The sequence below is a fragment of the Scomber japonicus genome, chromosome 10 (assembly GCF_027409825.1).
Source record: "Scomber japonicus isolate fScoJap1 chromosome 10, fScoJap1.pri, whole genome shotgun sequence".
NCBI lineage: Eukaryota > Metazoa > Chordata > Actinopteri > Scombriformes > Scombridae > Scomber > Scomber japonicus.
The window spans coordinates 31,199,774-31,222,273 of NC_070587.1; the positions used below are offsets into that span (position 1 = coordinate 31,199,774).

General features: G+C 40.9%; 1 protein-coding gene across 1 annotated transcript in view; it reads left to right on the plus strand.

Annotated features, from left to right (window-relative positions):
* The window catches only part of bbs9 (Bardet-Biedl syndrome 9), a gene marked incomplete at its 3' end in the record, with an annotated part of 168,303 nt that overhangs the window by 122,105 nt on the left and 23,698 nt on the right, over window positions 1-22,500 (plus strand). The window contains exon 19 of the mRNA XM_053327660.1: window positions 11,282-11,464. Within this exon, the coding sequence (XP_053183635.1) occupies window positions 11,282-11,464 (183 nt within the window). The remainder of the gene's footprint in view (window positions 1-11,281; window positions 11,465-22,500) is intronic.

The window sequence follows — 22,500 nt, forward strand, 5'->3', positions numbered from 1 at the left end:
CTTTGGCGCACACACACACACACACACACACACACACACACACACACATACACACACACACACACACACACACACACACATACACACACACACACACACACACAAACACTCCACGCTTTGTTTCTCATCTGTGTCATTTTATCCGAGGATAAAAACTCTGGCAGCGGATGATTTTGATTCATTCTTCCACTCTCAGCCGTGTCGACTTTTACTAACTCTCACTCATGTTTGACAGCGGCCGTTTGTCTCTTCTGGCTTCACGTTCTCCTCGCCCCGCCTCTCGCCCGACTCCTCCGCTGATATCCGAGCCGCTTCCACCAGAAACACGCTTTTAATAAGTCATACATAAGTGCTTTTGCTGCTGCTGCAGTCACCTCTAAACATAGCTGTTACAAAACCAGAACACAAACACCAAAATCACCCAAACCGTAGCCAAACCATATCCTAAACACAGTGCTGAGTCATATTCTAGCTTTCCAAAGTCCTAAGTTTGATAGTGCGACTCTGGACAAAAAAGCAAAGGCCCATATTTTCCACATATCCTGACCTCTGTGCTGTTTGTCCACATCCAGCAGTGACATGAAGTGGAAATCATGCTGCAGAGGTTTGGTCAGCATATTGGGTAGAAAAAAGTCCCAAACATGGCAGGAAATAAACAGATAGCAGGTTAGAAAACTTCAGATTTAATACATAACATCCTAGTTAGTTGCCGTGATGCTTTATGTTGCTTCACTCAATGCTCTCAAACTATATTTCCTATATACTGCATGAGACTGGAATCAGACTGAAAATATCACTGTGTGGTGTTTTACTCCAGGTAAGAGTGAAATATTACTATTAGGCTTTACACCATCAGGATTTTTGGGGCTGATCACCGATCAGTGAGTTTAAATAAACCGATCACCGATCTGATCACGTCTTCTTTGTCCACACTCCGTTTCTTAAACTCAGCATGCTCCTCCTCATGTTCCCTATCCAGGTACACTTGTTTTGCACATTAATACATTGCATAAGAATTTAACCAGGGTTGAGAAGGTTTTTACTAGTTACTCTATTTAGAATATAATAAATAATGTAACTATTTCAATTACTAAACTTTACATTTTCTAACCAATGTTTTCAGCTGTTAAGGTAAATGTTCCCTCCATCTCTCCTTCCTTCCTCCTTCCCTCCCTTCCTTCCTTCCTTCCTTCCTCCCTTCCTCCTTCCCTCCCTTCCTTCCTTCCTTCCTTCCTTCCTTCCTTCCTTCCTTCCTTCCTTCCTTCCCATTAAGTACCAAAATCTAAGTCCAGCTGTGTTGTCATGGATACTGACATGGTTTATAAGGGAGATCATTTCTTATAAAGCAACATTTATCTCTCATTGTAAAATGTATTCATTAGTTCATGTAGATTTTAGAATATAAAATAAAGATATTTGATGAATAAAGTGAGTTTAATTGGTACTGTGACTCCATTTAAGCTCATGTGTGCTCCTAATAAGCCCACATCATGATTTAATTACTGAATATAAACAAATATATTGATTTCAAAGAATTAAAAACAGCAATATATGTATTCAGTAACATGTTAAATATTAAAAAATAAGGAAAAACCCTCCTGAGTAAAATCTTAAAGGTCTGACTTTATTTATGTTGTAATTTAATTATATAACACTGTTACACTAAAGTACTGCTTGAGAGGATTTAGCATTTTTGTGCTGTTTGTTTATTGTGTCATAGCTCCTGAGGTGCTTACACACACACACACACACACACACACACACACACACACACAGTGGTCACGCTGACATCAGAGCCAGCCGTTTGCTTCCTGTTCCTGGTGTGTATTTCAATTCAAGCCACTAAAACAATTGGATATGATTAGTGGAAAGATCATGCTGTTGGTTAAATATTGAAAAAAAAAAAAAAAAGCAAGTAAAACAAAACATCTTTCACTAATCTTAACCGAGTCCTTACAATAAGCATGAAAAAAATAATCGTTATGTTTTAAGTTTTTAAATGATATGAGCGGATATTGTATTGTGAGAGCAGATATTATAGGAAAAACAAATGAAGAGTGTTGATAGTGGACGTTTTCCAGACATGTTCAGCGGCGTATGAAGCTTTTTTGCAACTGTACAGACGTATCCATTACAAACACTTCCTCAATATGTTTATCAACATATCCAATCCAGATGGCTTCACCATTCTTTCTAAAGTGATTGCTGTTGCAAATTACTGGAACATAAATGTAGTTTTTTTTTTCTTTCTAAGGAAACAAGAGTCGGTTTATGAGATTTTAGTCTGAAAAACATCAATCAGCTCAGTCAGTTTAATTCAGACTGGCAGTCGGATCAAACACCCAGTTATTATTCCCGGGTAGAATTTGTGTGACTGCCACAATATTTCCATTAGATTTTATATTTATGGCGACTCTGATGAACATTTGAAAGGTTTTTTTTTTTTCTTCTTCCCCTACAATATTTTGAGCCATGTGAGAGACAAATGTTCACATTCACATTCCTTTCCTTCCTTCTTCCTCCTTCCTCCCTTCCCTCCTTCCTTCCTTCCTCCTTTCCTTCCTCCATTCCTTCCTTCTTCCTCCCTCCCTTCCCTCCTTCCTCCCTTCCTTCTTTCCTTCCTTCCATCCTTCCTTCCCTCCTTCCTTCCTTCTTCCTCTTTTCCATCCTTCCTCCCTCCCTCCTTCTCGCTTTCCTTCCTTCCTTCCTTCCTCCCTCCCTTCCTTCATTCCCTCCTTTCCTTCCTTCCTTCCTCCCTCCCTTCCTCCTTTCCTTCCTTCTTTCCTTCCTTCTTCCTCCTTCCCTCCTTCTTTCCTTCCTCCTTTCCTTTCTCCTTTCTTTCCTTCTTCCTCCCTCCCTCCTTCCTCCTTTCTCTCCTTCCTTCCTTCCTTCCTCCTTTCCTTCCTTCTTCCTCCCTCCCTCCTTTCCTTCCTTCCTTCCTCCCTCCCTTCCCTCCTTCCTTCCTTCCTTCCTCCTTTCCTTCCTTCCTCCCTCCCTCCTTTCCTTCCTTGATTCGAGGACAACAGGAAGGTTAATTAAACATCTTAGTACGTCCTCCACCGCTACCACAGACCATTTAAAGGACCATACCACTCTAAAAAATATACTGTGACCAAGTTAAACAAAGCTTTAAGACGCAGTGCAATGTGCCTTTATATGTATGATGAATAAAGTTCAGACTTAATTGCAGACACATCAGGAGGTTGCGACTCTGATGAACATTTGAAAGGTTTTTTTATTTTTTTTCTTCCCCTACAATATTTTGAGCCATGTGAGAGACAAATGTTCACATTCAGAAACAGAAACAAGAGCTGTACCCCTCAAACTTTTTTCATTTGTATATGACTTCTATAATTTTGGTGGTATTTCCCTTTTTTTCCCCTCATTAAAGTATTCAGTCTGTACTCCTCCACAAGTTGCTTATTGTAGCCACCAAACCTCATGCAGGTCATCATCAGCGAAAATGACTTTGTTTTAACCACAGTCACATAGTTTGTGTGTGTGTGAGAGTGTGTGTGTGTGTGTGTGTGTGTGTGTGTGTGTGTGTGTGTGTGTGTGTGTGTGTGTGTGTGTGTGTGTGTGTGTGTGTGCTCTCAATCATGCGTCTCCGTAGATAAGGGTGCCCATTTTTGTTTTCACTACAGTTCTTGTGGTCTTGGTACATATGTGCATATTTTAGTCCATTTATGCGTGAATATACAAACACGACTGTTTGTTTGTGTCTGTTTGTGTGTGTGTGTGTGTGTGTATGTGTGTGTATGTGTGTGTGTATGTGTGTGTGGGTGGTTTGTATTTCCAGGAATAATGTGAAATGTTTGTCACCATTAGAAGCTGTTGGTGTGTGTGTGTGTTATAGATTATAATGATGTGTGGATGGATAGACGGAGAATAAAAGACAGAATATATCACTATTTAATCATATGTTTAGTTTTTCATACTAAAGTCTTTCAAGCTTCTTTCTACTGGAACTAAGCACATTTACTCAAGTACTCAAGTACAAGTACACTTTTGACGTACCTTTACTTGAGTATTTCTACTTTATGCTATTTTGCAAGTATATTCTGTTAGATTTCAGAAGGAAATATTTCATTTATTTTACAGCTTAACTTCCTAGCTACTACTTTGGCACCTGTTCCCCAAAAACATCTAAAGGCAAATATGACCAATTTTAAGTCTTTGTGCTTTGAGAAATGAGGATCTGATTGGTATTTTATAAGTAAAATGATCAGTTTTTAAAGTGTGTGTTGTTATAAATTAGGCTAACTGCTCAATATATAAAATATGGCCCTTGTATAGTGTTAGATATATCATAAACAACACAGTTGATACTTTATGTTGATTTTCAGAGTACATTTTGCCCCAGAAACTTCTATACTTTATTTATGATACGTCTTTAACCTTCCTGTTGTCCTTGAGTTAAGGAAGGAAAGGGAGAAAGAAGGAAGGAGGAAGGGAGGGAAGGAAGGGAGGAAAGGAGGGAGGAAGGAAGGGAGGAAAGGAAAGTAAGAAGGGAGGAAGGAAAGGAGGGACAGAGGAAATAAGGAAGGAAGAAAGGTAGGAGGGAAGGAAGGAGGGAAAGGAAGAAGGAAGGAAGGAAGGAGGGAAGGAAGGGAGGAAGGAAAGGAAAGAAGGACAGAGGAAATAAGGAAGGAAGGAAGGAAGGTAAGAGAGAGGGGGAAAGAAAAGAGGAAGGGAGGGAGTTAGAAAGGAAAGGAAAGAAGGAAGGGAGGAAGGAGAGGAAGTTAGGAGGGAGGGAGGAAAGAAGGACAGAGGAAAGAAGGAAGGAAGGTGAGAAGGAGGGAGGGAGGAAGAAAGGGAGATGGAGGAAGGAAAGAAAGAGTGAAGGAGGAAGGGAGGAAAGAAGGAACAGTCAAAACAGACGAGGTCAATTTGACCCGGGAGGACGACACAAACGTTAATTAAACATCTTAGTACGTCCTCCACAACTACTACAGACCATTTAAAGGACCATACCACTCTACAAAATACACTGTGACCAAGTTGAACAAAGCTTTAAGATGCAGCGGAATGTGCCTTTATATGTATGATGAATAAAGTTCAGACTTTATTGCAGACACATCAGGAGGTCGCGACCGCCGCAGCTTCTCCTGCAGGTTGTTTAAGGTCACCGGCAGTTCAGTATAAATGTGTGTGCGTGTGTGTGTTCTCTTCTTCGTGTGTGATGTAAAGCTATTGTACATCTCTGGGTGTGTGTGTGTGTTTGTGTTCGCCTATATGAATACTTGGGGTTCACATATGTGCATGTTCTTATATCACTGGTTTGTGTGTGTGTGTGTGTGTGTGTGTGTGTGTGTGTGTGTGTGTGTGTGTGTCCAAGCTAAATGTGTCTTTGTGTTCTCTCAGCTGGCATCAATCAGAGTGTGTGTGGAGCCGAGCCGCTGCTACAATGGAGCCCTTCACTGGACCTGGAGCCTTTTATCAATACACACACACACACACTTCAGAAACCCCGGGGAGAGGGTGGTCGAGGTTGTGTGTGTGTGTGTGTGTGTGTGTGTGTGTGTGTGTGTGTGTGTGTGTTATGCATGGTACAAATTGTGCATGAGAATATCAAGTTGTTTCAGGTGGTATTTTCTATTTTTGTGAACACCCTTTCAAGTTTTTACAGTCACATTGTGGGAGTAGTTTACTGTATTGTGTCTAAATGTTCATTATATTTGCTTATGATGCTTTTCATTTAACACAAGAACTCTGACCTACTCAACCTATTGCCTTAAATTAAAGACATATATACCCCTTTTCCACTGAGCTGGAGCCACTGCTGGTTCGGAGCTAGTGCTAGAGCCAGTGCTCAGTTGGTGCTAATCCAAGCACCTCTTACGAACCTGTTGCTTTTCCACCGGCAAGGAGCACTTCCATGATTCACCAGTGAGAGGCAGCAACATGGCGCAAGGCATCTAGCCTGCCGGAAACGAAGAAGAAGAAGAAGAAGAAGAAGTAGCAGAAGAAGAAGACGACAACTCTGGCAAAAAAATGATAAAAATAGTACTTAGTAATCAACAAATCTTTAACCCTCTGTAAATGCTACGCTAGCCAGCTAATAAACGTTAACCCCGCTAGTCTGCTAATAAACGTTAGCCCCGCTGGCCAGCTAATAAACATTAGCCCCACTAGCCGGCTAATAAACGCTAACCCCGCTAGCCGGCTAATAAACGTTAGCCCCGCTGACGTAATCGGTTCTTGCTTTAGACCAGCAAAGAGTTTGTGCTTTCTCTGGCTCTCGTTCTGAGGCTTGGGGCTGGAGCTTTGGCGGTGGAAAAGCAAAGAACCGGTGCTTAGTCAGGCTCTGGCTCTGAACTAGCACCAGCTCCAGCTCGGTGGAAAAGGGCTAATCCAGAAGCCATATTTATGATACGTCTTTAATACTTTGAAACTTTGATTCTTAGTCACATTTGAGAAAGTGAAAGGATTTTTTTAAAGGTAAAGGTTAGAATCAGGTCAAGTTTAGGACATTTAGCTGCTTGTGTTTCATGCTGATTGAGGTTCATCAGAGTGAATACAACCAGAAGTAAATTAAAGAAAGACTCAATCATCTCCTGCTTTTCAGTAACACACAGCTATAAAAGCCATTTCTACTTTAACCCACCTTCTAATGCAACCTTCTTCCTTAAATAAATCAACATAAATACTGCATGTGGAGGAGATATCAACAAGTCAAATCTGAACTTGAAGTCAAGTTTGAATTCAGCTTTAGCTCTCGTAGTTGTGATGGTAAATGTTGGCGGTGTTTTTGTCCTCACAAGTATAGAAACAGAACAGAGAAATATGTGTGTGTGAGAAATGTGAGAGTCATGTGTTCCTTGAGTCGGTAAAAGTCGGTGTAGAAAATATATGTGTGAGTGACACGGCACCCGTAGATGACCTTAGCCTTGACTGAAAGCTGTGGACTTTTTAGGAGGGGTTACCACGGAAACGGGGAGAGAGAATCTGGGAGTTTGGAGTGTTTACATCTTTGCATGTAAGGTCTCACTCGTTCTCGTTCACCTTTTTTATGTTTTCTAGTTTCATGTTACACAAATCAAAACGGCTTTTTTTTAGTTTGGCAATTGCTCACACACACACACACACACACACACACACACACACACTTCACTTTAGACTCTCCCATCTCTGTTTTAGCAGTATCAAATGACGAACGCTGAATCCATTTGTCAAACAAACTGCTGGCACACGTTGGTGCTCAGGCCTGCAGATCACTCATTTATCTGAACTCACACTCGTCCATTAGTCCCAGATCTGCTTTCACCTCTTTTTTTTCTCTCTCTCTCTTTCTCTCCGTCTGTTCATCTCTTTCCTCCTCCTTCCTCCTTCCTCGTCTCTCGTTTCTCTCCTCCTTCTCCTCCTTCGTCCTGCTTGTCCTTTCTTGTCGTCCTCGTCACCATCAGTCTTTCTCTGTCATCGCTCGTTCACGCTTCTCCACTCGTCCTCCACTCCTCCTCTGTTGTTGTAATGATGGAGGGATGGACGTAGGGATTGACCCCCCACCCCCCCTCCTCCAACTCTACTTAAGGTCAAAGTTCACGTGGTCCCACCACACCTCATTCATGCATTCACTTGCTCTCCATTTAAACACTGCTGAGTTGTGTACTTAAGACCCAGAAGACGTTAAGCTCCACTTTTGCCGCTTTTTCCTTCGTCTTCATTTCAAAGCGAGTATTCAGTTTCTGTTTGCTCCTGTCCGTCCTTCTGAACCCCGGCAGCCGCTGGAAAAACTCGATGCGATAAGTTCAAGAAAATGCTGCAGTTCAGTTTTTTTCTAAGTGGAAGCTTCAGCGAGTGATGGGCGAGAGCTCGGCGGGGTTTTTCAGAAGCAGCGTGAAGCAGTGAGAGCAGTTTATTTAAACTCTGCTGTGTGTTTCACCCTTTTTAGTTTGGTTTATTTGTTCAGTTGTTAAAGAAGCAAATCCAACACATAACAGCCTGGAAACTAATAAGAGCAGTTTGTTCAGAGTCAGAAAATAATCCCAGCCAAGTGCAGGAAACAACTGTAAACAGAAGGGATTATGGGTAGAAAGAGAGATTAGCAAATCAAAATATCTTTAAAAATAGATTTAAAAGCAGCAACAGGTTTGTTAAAATGTTAATTTAGTATTTTTACAGGTTTTATATCATTTGAAATGACATTTGCACCATTTTTTTTAACCAAATGTAAGACTGAATGCTCCTGAAAATGTCAAATGGTGTAACCACAGTTCCTGATCTCCATGATTCTCCAGATGAAATGTAATATTTAGAACAATAGTATTCCATTAGCTTTATTTAATATAAAAGTTATAATGTAAGATCATGCCAAACTAGTTGATATGGTGTTTTATTGACAATTTAAGCTTTTATGGTTACACCACTTAGATATTTTTGCAATAATCCTCTAATATATTCTCTCAAAATGGATTAAAAGCAGAAATTTGATGCTGGGTTCACAAAAATAGTTAATCATACATTTATTTTCACATTTTAACCCTTTAAATTTGACTAAACCACATAAAACAAAACACTTCCTCGTCATCAGAGACCCAAACACTGAACCAGCTGCACTGATGCTCACATTCAGCTGCTTTATAAAATATTCTAAAAAGGAAAAAAATCCACCTACAGTGTGCAAAATAATGTAAAGATTTAATGTAAACGCTCCACTAGAAGAGTTTGTATCTCAGTCATAGATGGAGGACAGCAGCTGTTACCGTTTATCCCCTAAACCCCCCCAAGCTTTGCTGGAAGTCGTGTTTTTAGTGATTCCTGTTGCTATGTTGATGCTTCTTGGTGGGAGTATCTTCTTTCTTTTGCCGCCGCTGCTCGTCTTTGTCAGCCTGTCGGAGATCTTTCTTCATGAAATACAGCTGTGGTACAAACTCTCCTCCATGCTGTTCTCTGTGTTGTGCTGTTATGAGCATCGTCTTGGAAGTTTTTTTTAGGTCGATCTTGATGTATGTTATCTTCCTTGCTCTTTTTTGATCTCTTGTTGTTGAGAGTCTGTTTAGGTGAAAATGAGTCTGGCTTTTCTTCTACATGGAGAGTCTATCTAAGCTAGTGTTTAAGGATGCTGCTGGTTTTATGAGTAATTACAACATTACAGGCATCATGTTGATTGTGGATGACAAAAGGCAAAATAAAAAGTAACAAAAAGGAATAATACAGAGCAGATAAACCCTCACATATCCCAGACTAATTTAGAAGTTGGTACCAGGCGGGGAGTTCTGGTCCTCTGAAATGAGGCCAATGTGGAAGTAACTTAGAGCTGCATTCTAGCAAAAGGCCACCAGGGGGCGACCGTCTCTATACAAGTCAATGGAGAATTCACCAACTTCTCACTTGATTTCTAACCTCAGTAAACGTTTTCAAAATGTGTTTATGGTCTCAATCGCTAGTTTAAAGCCTTCTTCAATGCAGTATGATGTTCATTTGGGACATTTTGGCCTCCCTGATTTTATATTTGACGATAAAGCAGGGTATGCATTAGGGCGTGGCCACGTCCTGATTGACAGGTTGATTGCCCAATGTCCTCGAGATCCAGCCCTCGCAACCATAGCAACCTCCCCGCTCCGCCCATGGCCTCGCCTCATGCCCATATAAGTAGAATCCGTGTTTTTATTTTTCCCAGCATGCACCTGAAATTTTCAAGATGGCGCTGCCTAGATTCGAAACTATTGGCTTCCGAGCAGCAGTCCACAAACCAATGGGTGACGTCACGGATGTTACGTCCATTTCTTTTATACAGTCTATGGTTATGAGCTTATATTCCCATCAGTCGCCCCTCTAAATATCCCATTAGACTAAAGTAACAGTGAGCTGTGGTTGTCAGGTCGTAATGTAGCAGCCGTGAATACTGTGACCACGCGGCTTTAAAAGCAACATGTTGTGATGAAGTTTTTCAGTTTGAATTGAGACTTGTGTAAATGAGAGTAAATCAGCCACCTGAAGGAGTGGACTGTGACAGTAATGAAGGAGCTGCAGACTTGATGCTCATAAAACTGTTTACACAGGCTGTGCAGCCAACACTCAGAGTGTTTCTGGATAGATGTGTGTTGCAGAAAAACCCGAAAATCCTCCCAGGACTAAAAGATGATTCATGATTTGTTAGATATTAAACTGTATTTCAAACACAGGAATGTAAGTTTGTAGATTTTTTTTTTTTTAAGTGATAAACGTCTTGTTCTTCTGCAGCATTTCTTTGAGTCATAAATCAGTGAAATGGCCTCAAGCGGGAACGTTGTCAAGAATTCTCACACTTCATTTTACTCTGCTGCATCTTCAGGTTTCTAAACTTTGAGTCTTAATGTGGAGAACAGTTTAATGTCTCATAAAGCAAAATGGTACAAACACAGAGAACTGCTGTCTGCAACATGTTGACTCCTGCAGGTTTTGTGAATAACATCTTTACATTAATATGACTAATTTCCTCGTTGCATGGTGGCTTGTTGCTTAGCACCGTTGCCTCACAGCAAGAAGGTCTTGGGTTCAATGCCTGGTCTTTCTGTGTGGAGTTTGCATGTTCTCCCTTTGCTTGGGTTTCCTCCCATTGTCAAAAACATGTATGATAGGTTCATTCTCCTGTTAGTGCCTGTGACCAAGGTACGGATATAGATCTGGAGTCGGTGCCCATTGCTCCTAGTACTTATGATGGGTTCAATGCAGAGACTGAATCTCACTGTACAACTGTAAGGGCCTGATTTACTAAAGGACTGCGTGTGCAAAAATGTGTGCAAACTTGACATCACCCACAAAAAATGTGCAAGCTGATCTACTAACGCAGTGCACTGAGGTTTGCATCTTGCAACTGTGCAAGGTAATCCACGCTGTCCATTTAGTACGTTTGCCATAATGAATGTAATATTAGTACTTTACCGTAATGAATGTAATATGAGGTGTTTTAATCCCAGTGTGCAAAATACAGGGAGGAGAAAATGCAAATATGTTATTTAGCACACGCATTGTGATTTACCAAACCTGAAGGTATTATTTCTGATGCTAACTGCGTCTATAAATAATACCTTTGAAGGGCAGGTATTAACCAGCTGTTACTATGGAGACGAGGAGATGTACAGGATAGGTTTTTTTCCACCTGTGTTAATATTTGTGGAGTGGAATATTTTTGGTTTTATTAACAGCATTGACTTTGTCACTAATAATCTCCCATATGTGGGTTTTTCTGGTAATATTAGTTTTTCTTCTAACTCAATATATTAGTTAACCTCACCATGATGATGATAACATGATAATCAGGTGAGATGTTCACTGACTCCTCCCCTCCTCCCTCCTCCAGGTGATGGCGCTTGCCGAGGCGGCGGAGGAGAACCGGGCACTGCTGGAGGAGGCGTTCGTCCGTCTGCGGAGCGCCAGTCACCTGCTGGTGCTGCTGATGACGCTGTGGCAGGGCCTGACCCCCGACCAGAGTGCCATACTGGAGGCCACGCTGCTCCCGCTGCTGCAGGACACACCACAGCTGGTATGAACACACACACGCACACACACACACACACACACACAAAGAGTCACACAGGAGGCCGTTAATATGTCATCCATTTGCAGCTTGCTCAGTAAACACAACGCCGGCTTAAACACACACTCTGAAAACTTTTAAAATACATTAAGTACTTCGGGTCCCCAAGGAATACACACACAAGTACACACACACACACACACAGCCACTCAACACTCAACACTCACCTGTCAGCTCTGCAAGAGAGTGTTTTCTGTGGAACTTGTTTATGATTTAAGCATTAAAGCTCAGTGTGTGTGTGTGTGTGTGTGTGTGTGTGTGTTTTGAAATAGAAATGCACACACACACACACTCATGAGGTCAAGGTCACAATAGGTCTCAGGTGAATGAATGACCTATAATTGCCCTTTAATCAGACTCTGACTCAGTCATGACTTTGAGCTTTGTGTGCGCGTGTGTGTGTGTGTGTGTGTGTGTGTGTGTGTGTGTGTTTAGTGTATATCCTTGCGTGGTTGTGTGTTGTGTATGCTGCAAGGGGACTCAGCGCCGTATAAACAGACGTGTTGACAGAGCTCCTCCATTTGCTGCAGTCAGACCACGAAAGATTTCTCACCCCATAGAGACTCTGAGTGTGTGTGTGTGTGTGTGTGTGTGTGTGTGTGTGTGTGTGTGTGTGTGTGTGTGTGTGTGTGTGTTAGTTTTTCCATAGCTCTGATCAATCCCCTGAACCTCTCATTACCACTAAGTCTATTTCCAGCCTCCTATGACAACCCCACATCTTTTACAAACACACACACACACACACACACACATACATCTGCGTCTTCATAAACAGCAGAACATAAAGTCTTTTACAGCACACACACACACACACACACACACACACACAAACACACACACACACAGGCTGTAGACAGAAATAGGTTGAGAGGGTCAGTTGATGAGTCTCGGAGGACTGTGTGTGTTTGTGTGTGAGTGCATATGTTATTTTAAATGGGATTAATGGCATTAAGTGAATTAGCAGTAATCAGTGTCACGTCCACAACATTAAGACAAACAGAAGGTCTGAGCTGCTATTTTCAGATATCACAGCACTCGCTCTCCAACGCAGCGCTGAAAGAGACAGTGACGAGCAACACACACTCAGCAAGAGGGTGGGGGTGGGGGTGTGGGGGTGGGAGGGGTGGAGTTGATGGTGGGTGATGGATTTCACCCCCTCTGGTCTATATATCCCGGCCTCTGCTGCTGCTGCTGCTGCTGCTGAGTTATTCTTATCTCTGAAATGTATCCTCTGCTTTTCATAGGCCATATAAAATATCTAAAATAAAGATAGGCTGTTTTATAGCAAAGTGCAAACAATAATAAAAATCAGACATGGACTTTTACTGTCAACGCTCATGTGACAGTAGAGATGATGCAGCATTTAGCCAGTTAGTGGAGCAGGGGTTCGCTTCCTATTTTACTTAGAAATTTGCAAAGATGAATGAATGAATGAATGAATGCCTTTATCATCGTTGCATTAAAGAAAACTGTTCCCATTCACTTTGCTCAACACACACACACTCACACACACACATAAAGTAGAATAACTGTTTAACCCTCCTGTCGTCCTCCCGGGTCAAATCGACCCCGTCTCTTTTGACTGTTCCTTCTTTCCTTCCTTCCTCTTTCTTTAATTTTTCCTTTGTTCTTCCCCTCCATCTATACTTCCTTCCTCCCTCTCTCCTTACTCCTTTCCTTCCTTCCTCCCTCCTTCCTCCCTTCCTTCCTTCCTCCCTCCCTCCTTCCTCCCTTCTTTCCTTCCTTCCTCCCTCCTTACTCCTTTCCTTCCTCCCTCTTTCTTTAATTTTTCCTTCATTCTTCCCCTCCATCTATACTTCTTTCCTTCCTTCCTCCCTCCCTCCTTACTCCTTTCCTTCTTCCCTCCCTCCTTCCTCCCTTCCTTCCTTCCTCCCTCCTTCCTCCTTTCCTTCCTTCCCTCCTCCTTAATCCTTTCCTTCCTTCCTCCATCCCTCTTTCTTTAATTTTTCCTTCGTTCTTGCCCTCCTTCTATACTTCTTTCCTTCCTTCCTTCCTCCTTTCCTTTCTTCCTTCCTCCTGTCTTTCCTTCATTCCTTCCTCCCTTCCTTCCTTCCTTCCTCCCTCCCTCCTTACTCCTTTCCTTCCTTCCTTCCTTCCTTCCTCCATCCCTCTTTCTTTAATTTTTCCTTTGTTCTTGCCCTCCTTCTATACTTCTTTCCTTCCTTCCTTCCTCCTTTCCTTCCTTCCTTCCTCCTGTCTTTCCTTCATTCCTTCCTCCCTTCCTTCCTTCCTTCCTCCCTCCCTCCTTACTCCTTTCCTTCCTTCCTTCCTTCTTTCCTCCCTTCCTTGACCTGAGGACAACAGGAGGGTTAAATAGTGTAAAATATGATAATAAAGTGCTTTAAATAAAAAGTATAGGCTAAAGTCGGCACGTACTGCAACCTTATTTATTTTTATGATGCAAACTAACATCGCCATCATCATCAAACCTTGTGAACACAGCTGTTTCTGCAGAATGCTTTTTTACCATAATTATTCAAAATGTTTATTATGCAACAGGTGCGTCAGAGGAAAGTAATGTGAAAACAGCGAGAAGAAGAAGAAGTCCTGCACGCTATCCTCACTTTCTGCTGGGATATTTATTAGTTCCACCTGATGAAGATCGGACAGGCCAAAATGTTGTGAACTCATAAATATTCCAGCATTAAGCGAGACAGTCTCATGGTTACCACAATAATAATAACAAAACAACATATTAACTCTAAACTTCCAGCTTAGTCTAAATCTCATATCCTGTCTCACATATAAACAGTCACTCATGTCTTTTAAGGGAATATTTAGGGTGTTAAGAGTTGGATATCTTCTTGACCTTTGACCTCCTGTAGCCTCCATGCAAGTGAGGTCAGGTGAGGTCATTCCAGGGTGAAAGTATTCCCTCCGTGGGATTAAAAAACAGGAATGTCATGGATCAGAAAAAAGCCATAGAGAAGAATGGAGGGAGGATAGAAAGAAGGAGAGGAGAGATGGAAGAGGTAGACTCACAGAGTTCCTTCCTTCCGATCTTCTTTTCCTTCCTTCCTTCCATCTGTCCTTCTTCCCTTCCTTCCTTCTGATCTTCTTTGCCTTTCTTCCTTCCATCTGTCCTTCTTCCCTTCCTTCCTTCTGTCCTTCCTTCCTTCCTTCCTTCCTTCCTTCCTTCCTTCTTGTCTTCTCTTCCTTCCATCTGTCCTTGCTCCCTTTCTTCCTTCCTTCCATCTTTACTTTCTGTATTCTCTTTCTTATCCTCCTTCCGTCCTTAGTCTAAATCTCATATCCTGTCTCACATTCAAGCAGTCACTCAAGTCTTTTTAGGGAATATTCAGGGTGTTAAGAGTTGGATATCTTCTTGACGTTTGACCTCCTGTAGCCGCCATGCAGGTGAGGTCAGGTGAGGTCATTCCAGGTGAGAGTTTTCTCTCCGTAGGATTAAATAGCAGGAATGTCATGGATCAGAAAAAAGTCACGGAGAAGAATGAAGGGAGGACAGAGAGGGGGAGAGATGGAAGAGGAAGAATCACAGAGTTCATTTGTCATTTATTCAACCACTCATCCATACATATGCCTCCTTTCTTCTTCCACTCAATCAATTCTGTTCATCACATTATTTTGAAAGCACTTTAAACTTTTACACAGTCACTCAGGCATCATTCATTCATTCGTTCATTCATTCATTCATTTTTCCAAACTGCTTATCCTCTCTAGAGCAGGGGTGTCAAACATGTGGCCCGTGGGCCAGAACCGGCCTGCCGAGAGGTCCAATGTCCTTCCTACCTTTCTTTCTTCCTTCCTTCCTTCCTTCTTTCCTTCTGATCTTCTTTTCCTTCCTCCCTTCCAATCTTCTTTGCCTTCCTTCCTTCCATCTGTCCTTCTTCCCTTCCTTCCTTCCTTCCTTCCATCTGTTCTTCTTCCCTTCCTTCCTTCCTTCCTTCCTTCCTTCCTTCCGATCTTCTTTGCCTTCCTTCCTTCCATTTGTCCTTCCTTCCTTCCTTCCTTCCTTCCTTCCTTTCTTCTTTGTTGTCTTCTCTTCCTTCCATCTGTCCCTCTTCCCTTCCTTCCTTCCTTCCTTTCCGATCTTCTTTTCCTTCCTTCCTTCCATCTGTCCTTCTTCCCTTCCTTCTTGTCTTCTCTTCCTTCCATCTGTCCTTGCTCCCTTTCTTCCTTCCTTCCATCTTTCCTTCCGTCTTTCCTTCCTTTTAATGATGATGTTTTTGGTCTATATAATAATTTACTTAGCTTGAATTCATCAAAAATGAAATGTAATTATCCATAATCATGGGTTTCAGTGCAGTGTTGTGGTCTACATGATGGTTTAATGTGGTGATCCCACAGTCAAGAATAATATTTTGGCAGAACTTGCACAGTAATTTGACGATTTTGACATAAAACTGGTCAAATGTTAAGAAACTAACCCAACAATAAACACATTTGTAATCTAATTGATCTTATAAAAATAGTTTGAAGACATGGCATAATATTTTTATATCATTAATGTGCTAACCCTAACTGGAAAATCACCTTTTAATTGAGAATAAGAGCTTTTTTTTTTTTTTTTACACATTTAATCATAAAAAATGCCAAAGATAACATGCAAATACTTAAGTCTACATAGTTTTATCCACCAGAAATGTAAGACAGCACATTCCTCTGCTTTCCTCAGTGGAATTAGTGTTACAGGTATAATGAAATCCTTTGACTCAAGACCAGAGAAGACAGAAAAATACTGTAAAAGGATGAAGTAATCTTATTTTAGGACTCCCTTTTTTTTTCTTCCTCCCATTAAATAGACATTCAACAGACACTCTGCTGCCAGAATAAACATTAAAACATGTAACAGAACATTAAATGACCTAAGACCTACATGTCATTTGTCACATTAGTCTAGATTATGTGATTATCCAGCTGAGCTACAAAGTGCAATGAATGTTAAAAATTCAAAAAATGTCAGAAAAACAACAAGATTGTTTTTTTTTTTCCTTCCCAGAAACATGATTTAAACTGGAGGAGTCCTTCTGACAGCTGATGTATACACTCATAAGTTTTTATCTGAGGTTAAATAGAAAGAAATTCCTCCTGTCTGCACTAAAAGAGGAGGATAGAGAGAAAGAAGAGGAGGAGAGAGGGAAGGAGGAGCGGTAAAGGAAATGCATCCGTGTGGTATCTAACGAAACGTCTCATTTAGTTGCAGCCAACCAGAACACCTCCTCCTCCTCCTCCTCCTCCTCCTCCTCCTCTTCTTCTTCTTCTTGCATTCCTTCCTTTTTCTCCTCTCTTCTCTCTTCTCACTGCTTGTTCTTCTCTTCCTCTTTTCATCTCCTCCTCTCCTTCCCTCACTCTTCATTCTCCTTTGATGATGTCCAATAAACTGGCTAAATTGGTAAACACGTCTTTTTCTCTCCATTATGGCCCTTCCAAAATAAAATGCTGTTTTTTTTTTCCTTCCCCCAAAATCAGAGCTTCTCCACAGTGACCTCCAGAGTTTGTCAGTTTTAAGTTTAAACAACGTAGCGTATTCGGGGAAAACAGCTTTTATGGAAATTCTGTTATGCAGTCACAAAACAGATGGTAGCAGTAACATTGCATTTCATTGTTTCTTCATGTGGAGCAGTGACAAATAAGGGTTGGCAAGAGGAGCAACTCAAAAATATGTTAAAAATAGTTTTAAAAGCAGCATCAGGTTTGTTCAAATGTACATTTTGTATTTTTGTTGGTTTTATATCATTTGAGATGACATATGCACCATTTTTAAGTAAGACTGAATGCTCCTGAAAATGTCAAATGGTGTAACCACAAAAGAATGATAAATATTAAATATTTGATCACCTACAGTGTATTTAAGTGGACTTATACTAATAATGAGTGTAAATGTTTCCTGATCTCCATGATTCTCCAGATGAAATGTAATATTTAGAACAATAGTATTCCATTAGCTTTATTTAATATAAAAGTTATAATGTAAGATCATGCCAAACTAGTTGATATGCTGTTTTATTGACTATTTACTGTTTTTAAGCAAGTTGAATTATTTGGTACAAAGTTTTTATGGTTACACCACTTAGACATTTTTGCCGTAATCCTCTAATATATTCTCTCAAAATGGATTAAAAGCAGAAATTTGATGCTGAGTCCGCAAAAAAAGAAGTTATTCATACGTCTATTTTTATATTTTAACTCCTTTAAATTTGACTAAACCACATGGACACATAAAAAAAACTAAATTGACCTTATGGCATTTCATTGGAAAAAGGAAGAAGAAGAAACACAATGACAAATAAATCAAATGGTGAAAGGCTTCATGCAAGTGTTATTCTCATTGTCATCTAATAGTTTATTAAGAGTTAAATGTAATAATCTATCATCTTTCTCTCACTGAAATGGAAATAGACTGTTTCTTCTTCAGTGGTTTTTGAGTTATCTACACCAATGAGCTGAAACTCACTCTCCTCAACTCTCACTGCTCTCCTCTTTGTGTTGATCCTCTCTTCTCTTATCACTCTTCTTCATCCTTCTTTCCTGTCACTGTATCTCCTGTACCTGTCTTCCTCCTTCCTCCTCACCCTGTCACTGTTTTCTTCTCCTCCTCCTCCTCCTTCTCTCTTATTCATCTTCCCTATCTTGTTTCTCTCTGTCTCCACTATCCATCCATCTCTCTCTACTCTCTCACTTCCCCTATTACCTTTTCTTTCTCTTTCCTCCTTCCCTCTTTTTTCTCTAGTTCTCCAAACTCCTGTTTTCACCCTCTCTCTCTGTTTCTTTTTCCTCTCCTCCTCCTTCCCTCTTTATTCAACTTCCCTATCTTGTTTCTCTCTGTCTCCACTATACATCCATCTCTCTCTGCTCTCTCACTTCCCTTATTACCTGTTCTTGTTCTTTACTTTCTCTTTCCTCTTTCCTGCTGTTTTCTCTAGTTCCCAAACTCCTGTTTTTACCCTCTCTGTGTTTCTTTTTCCTCTCCCCTCTTCTACTTCCCCTCCCTTCCTCTCTCTTTTTTCTGAACCTCTCTCCCTTGTTCCTTCACCCTCTCTCTCTCTCTCTCTCTCTCTCTCTCTCTCTCTCTCTCTCTCTCTCTCTCTCTCTCTCTCTCTCTTTTGTCTCTTTTTCCATCTGTCACTCAGCTCCTGAACAGAGTTGCTGACGCTGTCTGTCTGCCTGCTATTCTTGCATGACCCCCACATTCTCCGCCCTCTGTTTACTTTACCAGAATCCATCATACAGCCGCACAGTCTGCTGCCCTGCACCAGCTTCCTGCAGTCCCAACCAAATAATTTCTATATGGCACCTGAGAATGTTTCTTTAGGCCTGTACCGCTGCAGAATCATTTACACGGCTGTAAAGGACATGTTTAGAAAATGTCCGTGCTGCACAGAGTCAAAGGTTTCTCTGAGCCTTACGGTGATATAAAGAACCAAAAATGTTTAATCAGCAGCATTGAATTTCAGAGCTGCGCAAGTTTATTCTTTTATTTCACCAGCTGTTGTTTTAATATGAATCATGTCAGATAGACCTTTGAATCAGTTTGGCTCCGTCTGATTCCCCCTTCAACCCTGGCATCTCTTTACAAGAGGAATTACATCCTTTTTGGACGATTCTGCAACTCACGATTTTCATCTGTCGTCAACCTCAGCCAGTACTGGAAATACTTTTTTATGTAGAGAAATGTGAAAAGTAAACGTTGTGGTGGATGGAGACCTGATTTGAATCCCAAAGCACATCGACAATCAAAGTTAACCTTTTTATGAGGGTTGAGTATCTGTACTTAATACCTTTTTAAGGTATCAACCAAAATAAATCTATACCAAGTAGTATTGAAACATCTCCCGTCAAACGATACCTGCACCAGCTAGAAAATATGACTGTTTGTATGGACTTGCTCACAGCCAATCATCACAAGCGTCCTTCGATTTAACTCGACATGTGATTGGTCCACTGCCACAGCAGCTATGACCTGTCTGTGGTGGTGAAGTTGAGGTGAATTTGAGTTAGCACGCTTATCAGTTCAGTGAAAAGGCCCATTTATGCTCAACGTACGTACGAAAATGTATCCGTCCTTTTCAAACGATGTTACCGTCACTACTCACATACTTCCATGCATCCTTTACATTGGCATTGATGTTAACTAATACATCCACCAGGGGGCAGCACAGAGTCAAAAACAAACATGGCGACTGTGGAGGAGATATTGATAATGTTCCTCTTGCATTAACTTTTGTGTTGTCCTCCCGGGTCAAATTGACCCCGTCTGTTTTAACTGTTCCTTCTTTCCTCCCTCCCTTCCTTCTATCTGTCCTTCCTCCCTCCCTCCTTCCTTTCTTTCATGCCTTCCATCCTTTCTTCCTTGACTCGAGGACAACAGGAGGGTTAAAGAAAAACGATATGTTTAAAGTTTCTAACCAACTCGCACAACCTTTCCTCAAAAAGTTCCTCCATTGTTATTTCTTCTTCGTGTCTCACTAGAGCTACGTATCGAATAGTGACAGCAACACTGCCCCCCCATGGTTTCCGGTGGTACTGCTCCATTTGGTCCGTAGCTGTAAGCTTTATGGAAACGTGCAGAAATACAGAGGAAATGAACGCAGAGCACGGACAGAAGGCTCCGTCTGTATCCATATTTAACGTTGAGCATAAATGGGCCTTAAAGTGATTCTACACTAAACGCCTGTTACACCAGATAAAAGACAGAGACCTAAATGTGTTAATGGGTATTGAATGAAGTACTCAGTTGGTATCAATATCATTTTAAAGGTACTTGGATTTAAAGGATACCCAGCCGTACTTGTTAATAACCCTACCTGTACCTTAGCTGTAGTTTGCCATAATTACCACCTTGCCTTAAATATATATCTAATATATTTTGTAATACAGGAGCACTTTAAAAAAACAAAGAAACAAAGGGGGAAAAAAACGTCTTTACAATGAATCGAGGAGCAATTGATCAATGTTTAACCCTACTGTTGTCCCCGAGTCAAGGAAGGAAAGGATGGAGGGAGGAAGGAAGGAAAGGAGGAAAAAGGAAGGAAGGGAGGAACAAGGAAGGAAACGAGGGAGGAATTAAGAAGGAAAGGATGGAGGGAACAAGGAAGGGAGGAATAAGGAAGGAAGGAAGGAAGGAAGGAAGGACAGATGGAAGGAAGGAAGGAAGGAAGGAGCAGTCAAAACAGACGGGGTCAGTTTGACCCGGGAGGACGACAGGAAGGTTAAAGCAAACAGACTGAAGCTCCATCTGGAATGACAGAAACCCAGAAAGAAAAAGAAAAAAAGAAGCTACGGTTAGTTATAATGATGCATTGAGCATAATCTTTGGGTTCGTATTTAGACCCCATCAAATTTATGCCGGTGGCCTTTCTTATCTCTTTGAAGCAGGAGGAACGCCCACAGACGTGCTCATCTCATCAATTTCTTTTTTATTTAAGCAGCACGCTACTGAATCAAAGCTGGACATCGGGATCCTCGCTGATTGCTCAACCAGATTTCTTTAGTCCCTCTGTTGATCGTTCCAATCCTTTCTCATCTCCAACATGCCTCCATCGCTCTGTTTCTTGGTCATTTTATCCATAAACTATTTTATTCTTTTAAACAGCACCAAGTCACCATTGCTTAAAAGAACCGACACTTTAAACAACCTAGAAAACACTACTTGAACATTAATATTTACTACAGTAGATTATTGTAGTTTAGTTAATTAAATTTGTTCCACTGCCCTTAAAATCTCAATGACATGCCATTGCTGCCCATTCAGATTCAGATTATAGGTTCCTTTCTACCATATTAGGGCTTGTGATACTCAGTAAGCAAGCATTTACAGTAATTGGTTGTATTTAAGGTTGATTGCACCCAGAAGTTGCACAGCGGAAAAAGGAAAAAAAAGTGTTGTACTGTATACTTAACTGTACTAAATCCAGCCTTAAGATATATATTTTTTCCTACAACAAAGAATTCACTGATATGGTCAAGGGGAAGCGATTGTGTGAATGATTTTTTCCCCCCGGAGACTTGACTGTACGACATTGTTCTCACAGAGCCGTAACTCCTGGGCTTCTCAAATGACTTTCCCAGTCATGATGAGGATGTCAGGACTGAGAGATTGCCGTCTGAACCTTTGCCCGTCTCCTTGGGAGTCCTCCAAGGTTGTATGCTGGGCCCGGGAACATTTTATCCACGGCCATCCAGCAATGTTGCAATCACATCTGGGATTTCCCCCACTGTCAAACCTAATTTTCCTGATTCAGTTTGTGGATGTCTCTATAGTCTTCGCTGTATATAAAAAAATCAAATAAAGAAATAAGAGCTTTTAACCACTTGTGTACTCCTTCATCCAAAGTGACAGTAACAGTGAAATGATGAAACTTACTCATGTGGCTTAATTAGGGAAGTTTTGTTTAATTTAGCTTCTTCCAGAGAAACATGATGAGTGTAGTGGTTGGAAATGAAACTTTAATTCCCAGATCATTATCATCATCATTACAAGTAACCATAATAGAAAAGCATATGTTCAGTGTTTCATGATGCATCATAAGAAGCAACCAATGCAACTGCTAGCATTTATGTTATGTTTTTCTTCAGTTTGTAAATCCAGATGGGGAAAAATGTTTTCTGACACCTGAACCAGCTGCAAGAAATTACTCAAAACCACAAAAGTTTACAGTTTTCAGTTGCTTCATAGTGTTTTATCAGTGGTGTGAAAGAAAACTACACAATTAGATCAAATGTTTGACCATGAATTCAAAAACTACTATTAAATCTTTTTCTCGTGGTCATTGAATCTGTCAAAGATTAAATGTATACAAGCAATTTACATATTCATGCATGATCATATTATATAGTAACCATGGTAACCTATATACATAGCCGCAGATGAGTGCAGAGATTTCCCCCTTGATCAATCTGAGAGTAAAAAGTGAGTCAAAATAGATAGATAGTTAGATGGATGGATGGATAGATGGATGGACAGATAGATAGATAGATTTTTTCCATGTTTCCAGCTAACA